General features: G+C 49.9%; 2 protein-coding genes across 5 annotated transcripts; one reads left to right on the top strand and one right to left on the bottom strand.

Moving 5' to 3' along the window:
• Nucleotides 1–21: 21 nt before the first annotated feature.
• Tp53i13 (tumor protein p53 inducible protein 13) lies at nt 22–5152 on the bottom strand. Of its 4 annotated transcripts, XM_070027375.1 has the most exons (8): nt 4863–5152; nt 4623–4737; nt 3341–3412; nt 3087–3128; nt 1408–1536; nt 1167–1274; nt 434–989; nt 22–351 (listed from the first exon to the last, which is right to left on the bottom strand). In XM_070027375.1, the coding sequence occupies exons 1-8, from the start codon at nt 4913–4915 to the stop codon at nt 239–241; spliced, it is 1188 nt and encodes a 395-aa protein (XP_069883476.1). In that variant the 5' UTR covers nt 4916–5152; the 3' UTR covers nt 22–238. The 4 variants fall into 4 exon arrangements, with proteins under 4 accessions (XP_069883476.1, XP_069883477.1, XP_069883478.1 ...); XM_070027376.1 differs by lacking the exons at nt 4623–4737; nt 4863–5152 and adding an exon at nt 4156–4508; XM_070027377.1 differs by lacking the exons at nt 4623–4737; nt 4863–5152 and adding an exon at nt 3599–3784.
• Nucleotides 5153–5481: 329 nt separating this feature from the next.
• Nucleotides 5482–11331, top strand: Abhd15 (abhydrolase domain containing 15). Its single transcript, XM_070027373.1, has 2 exons — nt 5482–6411; nt 8771–11331. The coding sequence occupies exons 1-2, from the start codon at nt 5531–5533 to the stop codon at nt 9291–9293; spliced, it is 1404 nt and encodes a 467-aa protein (XP_069883474.1). The 5' UTR covers nt 5482–5530; the 3' UTR covers nt 9294–11331.
• The last annotated feature ends 7038 nt before the right edge of the window (nt 11332–18369 follow it).

Below are 18369 nucleotides of genomic sequence, written 5' to 3'. Positions count from 1 at the left end.
TGCACAGGCTCAACTCCTAGCTCTACTAAAATAATTTAATTAGGGAATTGGGGCAAGGGAGGCTGAAAGGGCCCCTCTCCTAACCCACCCCCATTCCCTGGCCCGGGAAGCCTTGGCAACGTGCAGGCAAGGTCCCTTCGCCTGCCGCCAGGGGGCCCCCGTGAGTGCGGCCCACGTGGCAGAGGTGGCGGCCGCTCAGAGGGAGGAGGAGCTGGGGCGCGGGGCCGGGCCGGGCCGGTCAGTCGGAGCTCTCCCCGTCCGGACCGCTGTCTGGCGCCGGCGGAAGCAGGGGTCTTCGACGAGAGCGCTTGACCCGGCGCGGGGCCATCAGCAGCCTCCGCTTCAGCACAGCTGTGGGCAGCAGGGTGCGGTCAAGGGCGGGGAAGCCCTGGGGCGTGGTCGAGTGGGCGAAGGGTGGGCGGGGGCTTCTCACCGGCCACCGTGTCCTGGCTGTCTGCTGTGGGCCCCCAGTAGATACTGTCGCTCCGGCGGAAGTTTCGGTGTAGCCGCGTGCAGAGCGTGGCCAGGGTGAGCAGCACTAGCAGGAAGGTCAGGGCCATGGCGGCCCAAGCAGCCTCCTCCGTGCGCGGGGTGGGGCCCCGGGCTACCCGGGGTGGTGCTGCTGCCCGAGGGGCCATGGAAGCCTGACTTGGGCAGGCACAGCCCTGTGAGCTGCCTTGCCCCTTGGGTATCTGAACCCCTGTCCTAGAGCTGGCATTTCCTCCAAGTCCTCCAGGCAACAAGGGAACAGAGGGCATAGATGAGGCATTATCCTCCTCACCCAGGGTTCCCAAAACGGGCTGTTGGGCCTTTAAACTCCAAGAGGAAGCAGAAGGACCCCTCAGGCCTGAGGAAGTAGGCTGCTGGACTTCAAGGACAGCACGCAGGCCTCGTTTCTTGGCACCACTGGAAGATCTCCTGGGCCCTCTAGATGCCACCTCTGCACCAGGAGGCCTCCAGCTCCGCAGAGCAAAGGCCAACGCTGGGGCCTAAGGGAAAAAGAGTTCACCCTTGCCCTGCTCAGATAACCCAGTGACCACAGCACCAACCAGCCTGGGCCCAGCACACCCCCTGGCCTGCACACACCCTCTCTGGCACAACCTCCCTCTGCTGGGGGTTGACACAAAGAAAGAGGGCCCAGAAAGACTGTTAGAATGAAACCATACTTTCTTCCTTTGTTTCCTCCACCGCCTCCTCTTCAGCCAGTGGGCAGCCCAGGCTGGCTCTACCCATGCCATCTCCAGTGCCATCCCCCATGCTGTCAGCACCAGGGGCTATGGAAGGAAGTAGCTGTTAGAACTAAGATGAAGACAGAGCAAGAAAAAGCCCCTGAGTTTTCCCTTCTCTGCATGTGGGGCTGGACCCTCCTGCCAGTGCCAGACAACACACCTTTCCTCAACTACTCACCCGGTCCCTAATGAGATTGGAATCAGGGATGACTGTGGGGTTAGACACACAAATGTGAGCCAGAAGGACAAGCTGGAGCTTTAGCCAGGGGTGGGCACAGGGGTGGTAGAGAAAAGCAACGCCCTCAGCCTGAAGGAAAGGCACAGAGACATCAGGTTAGGCCCCTCCCAAAGAATCACATATGTCTGTCTTGAGAACTAGCATAAAGGGCTGCAAGATGGCTAGATGACCCTTCTAGGAAAAGGCACTGAGTATTGCATGCACTCCCTCTTGCCACTGATCTTCCAAAACAGCATGCCTGGGTAAAGCTGTCAGACTCTCACTTAAGTATATTCCTTTAACCCTGTGAAAATGGCTCTACAAGTCCCCAGTCCAGGCTGTAAGCATGCCCTTAAATGAAGACCACGTCTATTTGCTGAATCAATCTGTATGATCATCTCCCAAGAGCATCTGAACATCTAGCATGCATGCAGCAGTCACACAATTTCAGAATGGAAAAACTTAACCAGTCATTATTCTTTGATCACATTGGCTGTGTGTTCAGCACTGTACTAGATGCTGTAGGAGATGCCAAAAGAGAACTCTTGGATTCTGCCTGCAAGGGATGTATAAGAAATGCAGGGAGACAACACAAGTGAAAGAGCAAACTAATAAATTAAAAAGTGGTCAGATAATTTTAAGATAGGTTATAAGCACTAAAGGATTCAGAGAAGGGGGATGAAGAAAGGCTGACAAGACTCTAGGCAAGGTGGGGTGAGAGGATGGAGGTAGATGTCAAGAGGGCAGTGAACTGCAGGCTTTATGTCAGAATAGGTCAGGTGTGGAGAATAATAAGCAGACCAACAAGGTGACTGAAAGGAACGCGAGATTTGAAGAGATCAGATGAAACTAATTTAACTAAGGCCTGAGAAGCCAGGCAAGAAGAGTATGTCCATGAAAAAGTAGGAAATAAGGAGCCACTGTTCCTGGTTCCAGAACAGTGAAATGAATTAATGACACTGGCAACAAAGATGGAGAGGGGACAAGCCATGCAAGCGAAAGCCAGTTTAGAGCCCAGTATCCTGAGACACCTTCTTAACAGAACAGAGCTTAAGGTGGCTCAGTGGTAGAGTGCTTGCCTTGCATGCCTGAGGCCCTGGGTTCGATTCCTCAGCACCACATAAGCAAAAAGAAAAAAGCCGGAAGTGGCGCTGTGGCTCAAGCGGTAGAGCACTAGCCTTGAGCTGAGGGACAGCGCCCAGGCCCAGAGTTCAGGCCCCACGACCGGACCCAAAAAAAAAAAAAAAAAAAGAACAGAGCTTTATACCTTCCGTTAAGTACTGCCAGACTCAGTTAATTCACTCCTCCCAGGAAGAGGCAGGAATTAATACCCTCTCTTACACAAAACTGTGGAGTCCAGAAAGCCAAGAGACCACCAGTCACGCCGGAGTGTTGGCTGTGAGCCATTTACTCCTGCTACCCTCAGTTTGCTTGTCTACACAGCCAACACTCAATAACATTCCTGACACAGTGCACAGAATGGAGGCCTTCTGTCCTGGCTGGGGAACTGGAAAGCTTGCCTCCGTCTGCAGGAAGTGGACCTGAGGACCCAGAAAAGGTGGAGGAAGCTTGCAGGGAGGTCATGGTTTCCACGGGTAAATACTTGGAGCTCACGAGGATGGACCCCCGCTTGCACTTACCTGTCCTGGTCTCACCTGTGTGTAGGTCACTCTTGGTAACACCTACACATGGGGAAAGAAGAGAGCTTAAGAGAAGCTGGGAAAGTGGGTGGGTGGGTGGAGGAGAAGACTAAAGGCCCCAAACCAGGATAGAGATATGGGCCACTGAGGGCAAGGGAACCAAAGAGGTCTCCATAGGGTGCAGCATCTAGGCCAGGATGAAACTGGGCTAGTACTTCACACCCCACTCCTCCACGGCCTTCCAGGGTACCTACCTGTCGGGGCAGAGGCCACAGGCCTTCAGGACAACGGGCTCCTGCCTCCTCCACCGGCTCAGTCACTACCACCTGTGGATCCAAAGAGCAGAGCTGGGCGTTGGCCTCCACAAGGGCCCAGCCGTCTTCCCCTCCGAGGCGCGGAATCATAAAGGGGATTGCTCGGCTCCTCTCGGAGAGCCTTTACTTCCAGGACGAACTTTTGGCAGAGCGCTTTGAGATCCCCTGAAGCCTTCCCCATGAGCGGGTCCCGTTTACCTCTCTGGGACCCAGGAACCCCGCTAGGGCTGCCAGGAGAAGCAGAGGGGCCGAAGGAAGAGGAGGCACCATTTCAGTCCCGCCCGCCGTCCCGCCAGCTAGTGAGCGCGCCGCCCGCCTCGGCCCAAGCGCCCCCGCGCTGCTCGCGTGCCCACGTAGACCCCGGGCCCGCGCGCCGTGCTGCCCCCCTCCTCCCCTGCGCGCGCCAGGCCCCGCCCCCGCCGCCCCAGGCCCCGCCCGTCCCCGGCAGCCGAGCGTGCGCGCACGCGTCCTAAACCCGAAGCCGGAAAACTTAAAGCGTTGGAGCGCTGCTGGGTGGGCGCCGTCTCGTGGCAGGTGGAGACCACCGCCCCGCCCCGGGATTCCTCCCAGCGCATCCCCGCAGCCCGCCGAGCGCTGCAGCAGCGTCTGGGTTGGATCTGGGAGCGGGACAAAGGGCGGGAAGTGAAATCCCTGTGAGCCGGTGGCTTAGGCGGGGACTAGAGCGCTCTCCCTGCAAACCCACTTCACACCCGTCAGTGACTAGAAATGGACCAGAACCACCCAGTCCTCACTACCGAAGACCAAGTGTCACGGCTCCGCAGCGAGTTTGCCGTTCCCGCGTGGTTCATAGGGCTCGAACCCGGAGGCACTCGTGGCATGGGGGTGTCGCTAGCTTCTACTCTCCGCTAACCCAGAAAGCCGGAAGGCTGGAGCTGGCTCCGGGGCTGCTTTGTCCCCCACCTTCGTCCCCCACCCGCTCTCGTCCTTCGCCCAGCAGCGACCCGGGACACACTGGCCGCGGTGGGGTGCGGGAGTTCGTCTTCCGTCTGTCTCCCTGCAGCGGGGCGCGGGCTCTGGTGTCCTCGCCAGGAATTTGAGGAAAGACGGAAACGAGGGTGGATTGTGGGGGCAGAGATGCCCGGTCCTGAACGTGTGGTTTCAGCCATCCCCCCCCCCATCCCTGACTTACAGGGCTTCCTCGCTCCCTCCCCACCCCTAGGGCAATGCCCGGTGCCGAGCTGATGAAAGAGTTCCAGTTTACCCCTGCCACGATCCCCCTCGTCCAATCCTTCAACTTGTGCGGGTGTGGGGGGAGGCGTGGGGCCGTTTCCTTTAGGGAAGCATTTTGTCCCGACGAGTGGTAGTGAAGATTTCCTCTAAGGAAAGATTTCCTCTAAGGCTGAGCTTCTGGGGCGCCTCGCTTGGGGGTGATCTGGGTCGGAGGCGGGACCGACGGGACAGCAGCGCCCTGTTGTCCGCCAGGGAATCAGCAACTTCCTACCGCAAACTTGCGCCCAGGGTTTGACGGCTGTCCTCGTTGGCCGGGTGCGGCATCCCCCTCGCACCGCCGCGTTATTGCGCAGTTGTGGGTGCTGGCGGGGCCGAGCGCAGCATCGAGGTCGGGAAGGGAGGGCGGCGGGCGGCCCTGGCCACAGTTACTAGCAACCCCGCGGGGGCCCGGGAGCGAGTGCCAGGAGCAGCGGCGCGTTATTCCCTTCTCGGCGTTGCCTCCGAGGACTCAGAGAAGCAGGGACTCTCCCCTGCCAGGCACTGGGTGGAGGGCCGGGGAGTTAGGGGACTCTGATGCTCACCCTGGTCCCCACGTCTCAGTCTCTGGGTCTCACCACTTCTTTGCTAATAGTACCTCCTCATGGTGACCCACTTGCTCGCGCCCTCTCGGCGGCCGCCTCGACTCCCTTCACCCTCCACTCCTGCTTGTCGCAATTGCTGTACAAAGGGCTGGGGGCGGGCGAGGGGAGCTCGGCCCGAACTGGCTGCCTCTACCGGGCCGCAGCCAATCCGCAGCGCGCGCGCCCGCCCGCCCGCGCGGGAGGGCTCTGGGCAGCCGCCGGCGACCGGGCGGAGCCGCGGGCAGAGCGCAGAGCTCGCCGAGGGGACAGCCCGGCCGCCCGCCGGCCCGCCGCCTGCCGGGGGCTCTTCTGCCCCGCCATGCCGACGTGGGGGGCCGCTCTCGTTTTGCTCCTGGCGGCGCTCGCCCTGCTCTTCTTGCTGGTCCTGCGGCTCAGGAGCCCCTGGAGCCGCGCCGTCGGAGCGAAGACCCTGCCCCAAACCCCGGGCCAGGATCACGAGGAGGAGGTGGACGGCCGAGGCCTGACGGATCAATTCAGCGACGGGCAGGAGCCGCTGCCCGGAGGGTGTAGCCTCATCTGTAAGCCGTCGGCGCTGGCCCAGTGTCTGCTGCGCGCCCTGCGGCGCTCGGCGGCGCTGGAGCCCGGCCCGTGCTCCTGGTTCTCCGGTCCCCACCTGCAGACCCTCTGCCACTTCATCCTGCCCGTCGGGCCCGGGCCTGAGCTGGCCAGGGAGTACCTGCAGTTGGCGGACGATGGGCTGGTAGCCCTGGACTGGGTCGTAGGACCCTGCACCCGTGGCCGCCGGGTCACCAACTCCGGGGGGCTTCCGGCCGTGCTGCTGGTGATCCCCAATGCGTGGGGGCGCCTCACCCGCAACGTGCTGGGCCTCTGCCTGCTCGCCCTAGAGCGCGGGTACTACCCCGTCATCTTCCACCGCCGCGGCCACCACGGCTGCCCGCTCGTCAGCCCCCGGCTGCAGGCTTTTGGGGACCCATCTGACCTCAAGGAGGCCGTCACTTACATCCGCTTCCGACACCCGGCGGCCCCGCTGTTCGCGGTGAGCGAGGGCTCGGGCTCTGCGCTGCTGCTGTCCTACCTGGGCGAGTGCGGCTCCTCCAGCTACGTGACAGGAGCTGCCTGTATCTCGCCGGTGCTGCGCTGCCGAGAGTGGTTCGAGGCCGGCCTGCCCTGGGCCTATGAGCGCGGCTTCCTGCTGCACCAGAAAATCGCCCTCAGCAGGTGGGTACCAGGCAGGAGACAGCAGGGAGGGGAAGGCAGGTCTTGAGCTGGCAGGGAAACAGCTTTGTCTGGTATGGCAACGAGTCCTTGTGAGCCAGTTTGGGCAAAGTTCTCGAACATTTCCAAAGCTGCTCAAAACCCATGGAAGCCAGGCAGCAGGATTCGAAGTCCTAGATGGCCTCAGCATCCCTGTGATACGGCTGGGGCCCCACACACTCATCTCAGTCCCAGGTGTCCTAGCAACTTGAGCACTTAACCCTCTGGCCTGCCGCAGAAGCACACCTGACATTTACCACTTAGTCCATGGAGTGCCAGGTCAGCAAAGAGGCTTCTGGAAGCAATTGCAGCCCATTATCTGTCCAGAATGTTTACTTACAGTCTCAGAGCCAGGAGGTGACAGTAATCAGAACTGTGACTGCATTTATTAAAATTCTTTAGACTTGTCAGGGGGTGGGTGGCTCACACTTGTAATCCTAGCTACTCAGTAGGCTGAGATATGAGGATGGTGTTCAGAGCCAGCCGCGGAAAGGAGAGTCTATGAGAATGTAATTTCTCCAATTAACTACCAAAAAAGCCAGAAGTAGAGCTTATGTTCAAGTGGTAGAGCACTAGCTTTGAGTAAGAAAAAAAAAAAAAAGCTCGGGGACAGCACCCGAGTTCAAGCTCCAGGATCAACACACACACACACACACACACACACACACACACACACACACACACACACGTTTTACATATTCCTAAGTATATGCTCAACATTTAAATAAAATTTAAATATTTAAACCTTTTTATTTTTAATCTAAAAGAAGAATAATTCACCACCAGGTGACAGGCAAGGCTTTTACTACAGAGAAGGCCTGAATGACAATGCTAGTCTTTCATAGATGTTAGAATGTAGTCCAAGGTATTATGGCAACAGTATGGTGTAGCAAAAAGTCCTAGAACATGGAATCAGACCTGTTTGAGTTCAAATCCTGCTTGTATTTCCAGCAAGTTAGCAAACCCCTTTAAGATTCACTTCCTCCTTCAGATAAATGGAGTTAATAATAACCACCTCCACTAACAGGGTTACAATAATTAAATGAAAGAAATTAAAGCAAAGGCTTGCATTGACCACAAATGGTGGCAATTGCGATTCTCTTTCCTTGCCCCATTTTATCTGTGTTAAGAAGGTCAAACCCTGAACAGAACAACAGCCAGGAGTGCTGCCATGGTAACCCAAAGGGCTTGCGCAGTCCAGAGGAAAAGAGCTCTCGTCCTGCTTAATTGCCATAGTTTCCAACTCCAAAATGACCACCACCAGTGCTGACCTTGGGCACCAGCTCGGTAAAGTGATAGAAGTGGAGAAGAAACCTATGCCTTTAGGAACTGCCTTTCCCATGGAAGTCTGAGATAGAAAACTTGTAGCAAGCATCTTGTAGTGTTTTCAGGAGACATACCTAAATTCATCTTGCCAAGGCTAGATTAATCTACCCACAGGACTGGGCTGCCCACTCTGGCCTTAATAGGGTACTATGCTCTCTCCAGTTGGAAATAGCAGTTGTCCCCCTTCCCCAACAAAATACTCTATTTTGGGAACTATCCAGCAAATGAATTCCACTCCATATTCTCTATCCTTCTGCAGGAAAACCTGCCGCAGGTGTACCTGATCAAGGTCACATCAGGAGAACATCATCAGGAAAGCATATAGAGCACACAAATAAAAACAACCAATGTGGTAAAAATGTGATTGTGGGAAGAGTGTCACTTGGTGGTTTGGATACTCTGAGCCAGGAGGTGACAGTTCTTAACAAGTTTTCTGGAGAGGGGTAGAAGTTGAGATTAGGAAGAGCACTGTCCTTGTAGTTGAGCAACTTGAAAATCAAATTTTGCCCATAGGCCTTTGTTGGTGGTGGTGGTCATGGGGCTCTTCAGATCAAAGCTAGTGCTCTACCACTTTGAGCCACAGAGCCACTTCCAGTTTCCTGGTGGTTAACTGGAGATAAGAGTCTCATGGACTCTCTTGCCAGGGCTGGTTTTGAACTATGATCCTCATATTTCAGCCTCCTCAGTAACTAGTATTACAGGTGTGAGCCACTGTTGTCTGGCTTTGATGGATACTTGGACACAGCAAGGAATGCTACCTTTTTAGCCAGATCTTCCCATTTCCCTAAAAAGGCCAAATCTTTGTTTTTGTTTTGTTGTTGTTGTTTTTAAATCTGATTTTAACTGATGCCCACAAAATTTAAATTTTTGAAGATGCTATTTAGCCATGAAACCTCTATGGCCTGAACCTGGCTTAGAGGCTGCTCCCCTGCAACTCTTGCTGTCAACTGGTGCTCTGATTCTTCCCTCTCCTGCTTTCCATTCAACTTGCTGCCAGGTATGCCACAGCCTTGGAGAATACAGTGGATACCAGCAAGCTGTTTAGGAGCCGCTCCCTTCGTGAGTTTGAGGAGACCCTCTTCTGCCACACCAAGACTTTCCCCATCAGCTGGGATACCTACTGGGATCGAAATGACCCCCTACGGGATGTGGATGAGGCAGCTGTTCCTGTTCTGTGCATCTGCAGCACTGATGACCCCATATGTGGGCCCCCTGACCGCACACTGCCTGCCGAACTCTTCCAAAGCAACCCTTATTTCTTCCTGCTACTCAGTCACCAGGGAGGCCATTGTGGCTTCCTGCGCCAGGAGCCCTTGCCAGCTTGGAGCCACGAGGTTATCTTGGAGTCCTTTCGGGCCTTGACTGATTTCTTCCGAATGGAAGAGAGGATGAAAGGTCTGAGCAGGCGTCGAACTTCATTCCTAGGAAGCCGACGTCGTTGGGGAATGCTGCAGAAGCGAGAGGTCTCTTCCTCTTCCAATCTAGAGATCTTTAGCTGGAAGCGATCATACACAAGGTGAAGCGTGCTTGGAGAAGGCCACACTCTGTCAAGGAAGAACAGAGTTGGGCACAGCAGAATAAAAGAGATGGTGAGGACTTGGGGCTGAAAGTGTGGCTCAGGTGGTAGAGGGTCTGCCTAGCAAGTACAAGCCCTCAAAAACCCACCAAAGAAAAATAAACACAAAAAACACCAAAAGAAAAATAAACAGGTACATTATTTAAAAAAAAAAAAAAAAAGCTGGGCACTGGTGGCTCACGACTGTAATCCTAGCTACTCATGAGATTGAGATCTGAGGATCTCAGATCAAAGCCAGCCCAGGCAGGAAAGTCCATGAGACTCTTACCTTCAATAAACCACTCAGAAAACTGAAAGTGGCGCTGTGGCTCAAGTGTTAGAGCACTCTCCTTGTGCTGAAGAGCTGAGGGACCAGGCCCAGAGTTTAAGCCCCATGACCCAAAAAACCCAAAACAAACAAACAAAAAACAAACAAACAAACAAATAGCAAGGACTCTATGGGGAGTAGAGTTCAAGCTTTTTGTTTCTAAATCTGTCCTATCCATCTTAAATTGGTCTCTAGCAGGAAATGGAACTTCTACTCACTATCCAGAGCAGAAATCCTGTCCAGGCTCTGTGAAACACATTCCCACTCATCCTGGTCAGCCTATCACCATGTTTTTTTTTTTTTTTTGCCAGTCCTGGGGCTTGAACTCAGGACCTGGGCACTGTCCCTGAGCTTCTTTTGCAAAGGGTAGCATTCTACCACTTGAGCCACAGCGTCACTTCTGGCCTTTTCTGCTTATGTGGTGCTGAGGAATCAAACCCAGAGCTTCATGCATGCTAGGCAAGCACTTTACCACTAAGCCACATTCCCAGCCCTGTCACCATCTTCTTAAAATAAGGAATAGCACCTTTTAAGTTCATAAACTTGAGAGAAAAATGCTTCTCTCCCAGTTGTGTCTACAGGGATGATGAGTTTGTGTGTGTGTGTGTGTGTCATTGGGTGGCCCTGTTCCACATAAATAATCATCTTGGTGACTCTGAATCTCAAGCTGGAGCCACTTGATGTAGAAAGGACAGGATGTTTGTGTCTCAGTCCCACTTCCCTCATTTGCTCTGTGGTTGTGGCTCTGCTCTGACTTAGTGCATCAGCAGCTGTGGAAGCCAGCTCCCAGAGTTGCTGGCTTTTTCAGCAGCCTGAGAAGGCAGCAGACAGGAAGTGCTGTGCTAAGACCAGCTTGAAGAGAGCTGACATGGGTGAGAATAGGGCTGACCTGGGTCTCCAGCCTACCCCAAGTCCCCTGAAATGATCCCAAGGGTATTTCAGGAATAAGAAAAGCTCTTGCACAGAGTCTACCAGCGTGGGGGAAACCTTTCTCTTGCCAAGGGTCATTTGGATAACATCATTTGTAGGCCATACCACACAAAATTATCAATGTAGGCAGATGGCTATGGGAAGCAGACATGAAATGTATCTGTCTATTCCATCATGTACCAAGTGATTTTGCAGGCCTTATTCAGCTTGTAGGCTGGATGTTTCCCATTGCCAAAGGGCTCTGATGGAACATGGCTTAGGTTGTCAGATTCCCAGGAACCTTACATGCTTCTCTCCCTCTAGTTGTAATTTGGGGGATTCCTTCAGACAGCCCCAGCCAGAGTTGATTTTTCTCCTGAGATTTAGGCTTTATTGAAGTAAGTAATCAGTACAAACCTTGTAACAGAATTTGTTTAGTTACTCCCTTTTTTGATGCTACTAGCACCTCCCTTTCCAGAGCTGAGAGAGACATCTGGGACCAAAGGAAATAAAAGCCCCAAGAGGTTGACTGGAACTGTGTGATTTATGAATGTCTCATATTACGATGCTTTGTCTGAATTATTCAAAAGCCCATCCATGCAAAGGCAGAAAAGCTTCTCTTGGGATCTGACTACTCAGACACCAAATGAGTATTTGGCTTTATGAGGAATAATACTGAAGACCAAAGTAAAAAAAAGACTAGTATACAGACTGCTCCACATAACCTGTTTGGATTAGATCATTAAAATTGTTTTTGACATCAGAACTGATTCCATGTGCTGTGAAAATTCATAATCTTTGTCCTGTGTGTGTGTGTGTGTGTGTGTGTGTGTGTGTGTGTGTGTGTGTGTGTGTGTGTGTAATTTCATAATGCTTGGGATTGAACCTAGGGCCTCCCACGTTAGGTAAGTGCTGTACCATTGAGCTACACTCTAGCCCAGAAAATTTTAATTCATCAATGGGAAAGAGGGCATCTGCCTTGACCTCACAAAGAACAAAACAATTTTAAAGTGATGCTTATACCAAAGCCCCATGCCAAAGCTTAGTCTAAGGTATTCCTGAGGTCATATAATCAGTTTTGGATAATCTTGTCCCATTCTGTCATATTCTTTTAGATCAAATTAAAAAAAAAAAGCCTCTGACCTAACTCCAAGAATATAGAGAACATGAACTGAAACACAGACAGCACTTGATTGATAAAGACATTGTTGGGGTTGGGAATGTGGCTTAGTGATAAAGTGCTTGCCTAGCATGCATGAAACCTTGGGTTCAATTCCTTAATACCACATAAACAAGTGGTGCTGTAGCTCAAGTAGTAGAGTACTTGCCAAAGAAGCTGAAGAAGCTCAGGGACAGTGCCCAGGTTCTGAGTTCAAGCCCCAGGACTGCCCAAAAGAATAAAAAAAAAAAAAAAAAAAAAGACACCATTGTCTTGTGATTATCTCCCTCCTTTCCCTTCTTGCTCTTCCTCTTCTAATATTCTTTCACCATTTGTGCACAGGAGAAATAAAGAGGAATTGAAATATAAAGAAACCATTCTATTGTTAGTGAACCACAGCCTTGAAGTAGACTTGGTAAGGGAGAATCACTGACATCTGGCCACCATCCCCTGCCCAACATCTGGGATAGTAGGGATTTCAGTTAATTAGAGTCTTATAGTCCCACATGCCTTTGAACCATTCAAAACTGACTGCAAAATGAGAAGCAACCCAGAAGTTTTTAAACCCTAAGGCTTAAAGGGTCCCTAATGCCAAATATCTTTTTCTTTCTTTTTTCTTTTATTTTTTAATATACCACAGGGCCCTGTTGTTCAAGAGATTTCCTTTCCATTTTATTTTTTATGAGGGGGAAAAAAAAGCTTGGTAGGGAGGGAAATATAGATGTTTTTCAGGTTTTTTTTTTCTTTTTCTTTTTTGGTAGTGGTGTTGGCAACTGAATGGAGGGCAGAGTCTTGGCCTAACTAGGCAAGTACTTTTTTTAATGACAGTCACAGGGCTTGAACTCAGAGCTTAGGCACTGTCCCTGTCCCTAAGCTTTTTTTGTGCTCAAGGCTAGCACTCTACCACTTTCAGTCACAGCTCCACTTCCTGATTTTTGGTGGTTAATTGGAGATAAATCTCATGGACTTTGCTGTGCAAGCTGGCTTTGAACCTCGATCCTCAGATTTCAGCCTCCTGAGTAGCTAGAATTACAGGTATGAGCCACCAGTACCCAGTTTTAGGCATGTACTTTTACTATTAAACTTCACCCCTGATCCTGCAATTCGTCTTTTTTTATTTTTCCCGGGGCGGGGGGAGGAGGTGTGCTGATATTAGGATTTGACTAGGGACTGGGTACTAAGTATCTCTTAGCTATTTCTGTTCAAGTGACAGTTGAACAGAAACTTTTTTTTTTTTTTTTTTGGTCAGTCGTGGGGCTTGAACTCTGGGCCTGGGTGCTGTCCCTGAGCTCTTCAGCTCAAGGCAAGCCCTCTACCACTTGAGCCACAACGCCATTTCTGGCTTTTTTTTTTTTTGCTTATGTGGTGCTGAGGAATGGAACCCAGGGCCTCATGCATGCAGAGCAAGCGCTCTACCACTGAGCCACCTTCCCAGCCCTCTGGTAAATTTTTACTGCTGGTATCAAGACTGCTAATCTAGGACTTTATTCTCATAAAGAGTCAGTATTTTATGAATTTATCTCTAGGTTTTCAGGGTGGTTTGGCTTGAGGCAGCAGTATGAAAACCAGAGCCCCACATTCTTTTAGAAGACATCATTTGTTTACAGTGAAGCCAGTCCTTTCTAAGGCTCAAACGCTGTTTAAAAAAAAGTTCTTGACAAAGGCAGTTTCATTTTGGTATATATAACCTAAAACCATCCACACCATTAACTCCGTTGTATTCCTCTTTCACCCAAACTACAAGATCTCTTGTCAATCGGAAAGGTTTAGAAATGCTAAGGTGTTTCTTTTTTGACATGAACTTAAGCATGAATTCACCTCCCTCCTTAAACAAGCACATATACTTGGTCATTTTAGTATAACTGTAACAGTACAAATAAGGAGGTTGTATAGTCAAGTTACAAAGAGGGCATCAGAAATTTATTTCACTAGCTTTCCCAATTTATAGATTACTTTTAGGAAAGTTTGAGAAGGTATATGCACTGGTCTGAGTGCCCAGAAATGGGACAAATACCTCAAAAAGCAGCATATTGTACATTATAGGTGGGATATTCAAGATAGACTACTCCTTGACATGGAGGTTACATGCCAACCATGAGGGTGGCCTACATCAGATTGAAGGTCTTTTTTCATCTGTGAACTGAAATGCAAATGAGCTCAGTGGGATATGAAGATTTCTGTTGTTTTGTTTTTTGGGTCCCGTCCTGGGGCCTGAACTCTGGGCCTGGGCGCTGTCCCTCAGCTCTTCAGCTCAAGGCTAGCGCTCTACCACTTGAGCCACAGCGCCACTTCTGGTTTTTTTTCTTTTTGCTTATGTGGTGCTGAGGAATCGAACCCAGGACCTCATGCCTGCAAGGCAAGCACTCTACCACTGAGCCACCTTCCCAGCCCCGGATATGAAGATTTCTAGCTGGTTTTAGTCTGCAAAAATCAGATGACAGACCTTATCAGGATAGAGCATACTGAACATTGAGATGACCAAGATATTAATTAAAATACCCTGACAAAGTGACCAGTGTTTCTTAAGATATCTAGTGATTGTGCCTTTGTCACAGATGCCCAAGGGAGAACTCAAATTTCAAAGTTAAAACGAAATTTCATTAAAACAATCAAAAGATAGGAAGGGTCTGGCACTGGTGGCTCAAGTCTGTAATCCTACTCAGGAGGCTGAGATCTGAGGATCACAGTTCAAAGCTAACCTGGCAGGAAAGTCTGTGAAAGTCTCTTTTTTTTTTTGTCAGTCGTGGGGCTTGAACTCTGGGCCTGGGCGTTTTCCCTCAGCTCTTCAACTCAAGGTGAGCGCTCTACCACTTGAGCTACAGCGCCACTTCCTGTGAAAGTCTCTTACCTCCAATTAACCACCAGAAAACCAGAAGTGGCACTGTGGCTCAAGTGGTAGAGCGCTCGCCTTGAGCTGAAGAGATTAGGGACAATGCCCAGGCCCAGAGTTCAAGCCCCAGGACCACCACCACCACCACCAAAAAGATAGGAAGGCCTCCTGATGGTATGTCCTTGTAGCTCCCATACTTGGGAGGCTAGAGCAGGAGGATTAAGTTTGAGGCCAGCCTGGTGTACATAGTGAGACCTTGTTACAGAAAGAAACATCAAAAATCTCTCATCTTTCCAGCCTCGTCCCAATGTTTATCACTAGTGTAGCTGAACAAAATTTTCTCTCCAACTTGTTTGCCTTTGAATAGTAAATCAGTCATAGTTTCCCTGCAACAGTGGAATGGTATTATTTCTTAAATCTCCTGAAACAAACATATGCTGTTTGTTTTCTGAAGTCCTCTGTGTACCAAGCCATGCTTACCTACTGTGGGGTTTAACAGAGAGCTTCCCTGCACATTCTACATTCATTGATCGTTGCCTCCTTTCTGTAGATGAAGCTTCTAACGCTATCTGGGCTAGCTTTGTTTAATGAACCACTATGCCTTCTGCTCTGGGCGAACCCTTTCTCTGCAGGCTTAAAATTCCCTGATCATCAATGGTAACATAATTTTTAGGGGGGAAATTAAGTGTTGTGTATTGCATAAAGTACTGAGGTAGTCATTTGGAGATGTGGGTTCTAATATCTACTTCCTCTATGATTTTAATGCCTGTAGGAAAGTGATTTTATTAGTTGTCCCATATAAAAAGACTAAAAAGATAAGCTGTAATTTCTAAGGTCTTCCAAGATAGTAAAGCAAGTAAATACCATTTTCCAACACTAATTCCTCAAAACCAGAGCTCAAAGTTACTGTGATAAAGTGGCTTGTTTTCAGATCAGACTTGTTCCAGTTAACTAATTCACTGCAAAGTTGGGAAGGGCCTGTAGGTACAGCACTTTGAGCCTTACAATCTGAGTCGTGGGTTGCCTGATAAACAACAAACTTTCCTTCTGACCCTGTCCATACTAACACCACATTACAAGGGAATAGTTTTCACAGTGGCTCACTTGTTTTAAGTAAAAGCTATCTATTTTTCTAATAGGTTAAGGTCCAAAAGGATGTAACTTTTAAGAACCCACAATTAGGGGCTGGGGAGGTGGCTCAGTGGTAGAGCGCTTGTCTTGCATGCGATTCCTCAGCACCACATAAGCACAAAGAAAAAAGCCGGAAGTGGCGCTGTGGCTCAAGTGGTAGAGCGCTAGCCTTGAGCTGAAGAGCTGAGGGACAGCGCCCAGGCCCAGAGTTCAGGCTCCACGACCGGACCCCTCCCCCCAAAAAAAGAACCCACAATTAGTGATAATCCAAACTAGGTGTTTCTCTCTCACCCCTCATGGCACTGGGGTTTAAACTCAGTGTGCTTCCTCAGCTGGTGCTCTACCACCTGAGCCACTCTTCCCACCTGGCTTTTTGCTATTTTGGAGGTGGAGTCTTTTCTACTGAGGCTGGCTTGGGTCCATGGTCCTTTGGATCTTAGCCTTTGAGTGGTTAGGATTATTAAGTATGAGCACCAGCCCTCCTCCACCTCCACCACCTCCCAATGCTGGGTATCCAACCCAGATCATGTACAGGCAAATAAGCACTCCACCTCTGAGCTACGTGTCTAGTCCCCACACAGTGCTCTTTATACTTTTTCCTAGAAAATCAGTCTGATAGCAAATGCCTATTTAGACCTCATAATCTAAAAGGTGCTAATTAAAAGGGGGGAAATTTCAGAGCTACTGTAGTATATTTGCTCCATGGGAAGAACTGTGTTAATCTATTAAAAAAAAAAAACAAACCTGTCAGAATGATTGCATAGCTCCTAAAGTCTTATCACCCTCAGCAGCTCCATCTAGTTCTATTAGTTAAGAACAAGTGTCTGAAAAGAGTAGTAATTAAGGCAAGGAAGTTCATTAATTGCTAGCACATACAAAGGAAGATCACTGTTCTGGAGCATCACCGTGATGTAGGTGACAACACTGGTGCTGTGGGCCAGCTAACCTCTTTAGTTTTGTGGGTTTTTTTTGTTTTTGCCAGTCCTGGGGCTTGAACTCAAGAGTGTGGGCACTGTCCCTGAGCTTTTGTGCTCAAGGCTAGTGCTATACCTCTTGAACTACTTGTGGCTTTCTTTTGTGCTTAGCTGGAGATAAGAGTCTCACAGACTTTCCTGCCCAGGCTGGTTTCAAACCATGATACTCAGATCTCAGCCTCCTGAATAGCTAGGATTACAGGTGTAAGCCACCAGCACCTAGCTTGCAGTTACTTTAAAAAAAAATTACTTTTATTTTTATTTTTTTAGGTCCGGTCATGGGGCCTGAACTCTGGGCCTGGACGCTGTCCCTCAGCTCTTCAGCTCAAGGCTGGCTCTCTACCACCTGAGCCACAACGCCACTTCCGGCTTTTTTTTCCCTTTCTGCTTATGTGGTGTTGAGGAATCGAACCCAGGGCCTCATGCATGCAACGCAAACGCTCTACCACTGAGCCACCTTCCCAGCCCTTACTCTCAAGTAGGATAGGCTTTAAAGTAGAAGTGTTCACTATAATCTGAATCTGTAATCTGTGGGAGTAAAACAAGAAGAAATCCTGGGGTCAGCTCGGTGACATGGTTCACACCTGTAATCTTTGCTACTAAGGAGTCTGAGATATTGCAATCTCAGCTCAAAGCCAGCCCAGGCAGGAAAGTCCGTGAGACTATCTCCAATTAACCACCAGAAAACCAGATGTGAAGCTGTGGCTCAAAGTGGCAGAGCACTAGCTTTGGATGAAAAAACTTACGAGATAGCACCCACACAAGTTCAACCCCCAGAACCAACTAAACAACAATAGCCACTGCTCATGCCTGTAATCCTAGCTATTCAGAAGGCTGAGATCTGAGGATCTTGGTTTGAAGCCAGCCTGGGCAGGAATATCCATGAGACTCTTATCTCCAATTAAGCACTAGAAAACCAGAATTGGCACTGTGGCTCAAAGTGGTAGAGTGCTAGTCTTGAGCAAAAGACCTTAGGGACAAGAGTCCAGACCTTAGTTCAAGCCCACAACCAACAAAACAAATGAACAACAAAAACCCCTGACAACTAAAAGCAAAAAACCAATACCCAAACCAACCATATAAAGAAATCCCAGCATAAAATGCCATTCTTCCCACCCCCTGGAATTAGCTTCTGACAAAAAAAAAAAAAAAAAAAAAAAAAAAAGTCACTAAAACTGCTTTAAATAACAGGGCTGAGTTAGATAGTCTAAATGAACTAAAATGTGATTTTCAAATCAGGGTGGGGGAAGGTTGTAGTTGCACTGGTAACAATGCAGGAGTAAGACTTAAGAATCTGTAACAGAACCAAGAGAATTATCTCACACCCAGAATATAATATCCCTTCCTATTGTGTGAGAGAAGCTGAGGCAATCTAATTAGAGCATTTGCCTGTATCTTACTCATTCTGTAATCCCCAAGTCTACCTACAAAGTGCCTGAGAGGTTCAGTAATCTTCCAATAATCACAGAACTAAAGCAAATCTTTTTTTTTTTTTTTGTCAGCCGTGGGGCTTGAACTCTGGGCCTGGGCACTGTCTCTCAGCTCTTCAGCTCAAGGCGAGCGCTCTACCACTTGAGCTACAGCGCCACTTCCGGTTTTCTGGTGGTTTATTGGAGATAGTAGTCTCACGGTCTTTCCTGCCCGGGCTGGCTTTGAACCGTGATCCTCAGATCTCAGCCTCCTGAGTAGCTAGGATTACAGGCGTGAGCC

The sequence above is a fragment of the Dipodomys merriami genome, unplaced genomic scaffold (genome assembly GCF_024711535.1).
Source record: "Dipodomys merriami isolate MVZ:Mamm:240054 unplaced genomic scaffold, mDipMer1.0.p SCAF_19, whole genome shotgun sequence".
Classification (NCBI taxonomy): domain Eukaryota; kingdom Metazoa; phylum Chordata; class Mammalia; order Rodentia; family Heteromyidae; genus Dipodomys; species Dipodomys merriami.
Note: the sequence above shows the minus strand (reverse complement) of the source record. Positions and strands in the feature narration are given on the sequence as shown.

Coding starts and splice junctions, on each gene's coding strand:
- Abhd15 (XM_070027373.1), top strand. CDS start 5,531: ATGCCGACGTGGGGGGCCGCTCTCGTTTTGCTCCTGGCGGCGCTCGCC. Junction 6,412..8,770: donor CAGAAAATCGCCCTCAGCAG/GTGGGTACCAGG, acceptor ACTTGCTGCCAG/GTATGCCACAGCCTTGGAGA.
- Tp53i13 (XM_070027375.1), bottom strand. CDS start 4,915: ATGCCGCACCCGGCCAACGAGGACAGCCGTCAAACCCTGGGCGCAAGT. Junction 4,738..4,862: donor ACCCTGGGCGCAAGTTTGCG/GTAGGAAGTTGC, acceptor ATCTTTCCTTAG/AGGAAATCTTCACTACCACT. Junction 990..1,166: donor GGAGGAAACAAAGGAAGAAA/GTATGGTTTCAT, acceptor TTTTTCCCTTAG/GCCCCAGCGTTGGCCTTTGC.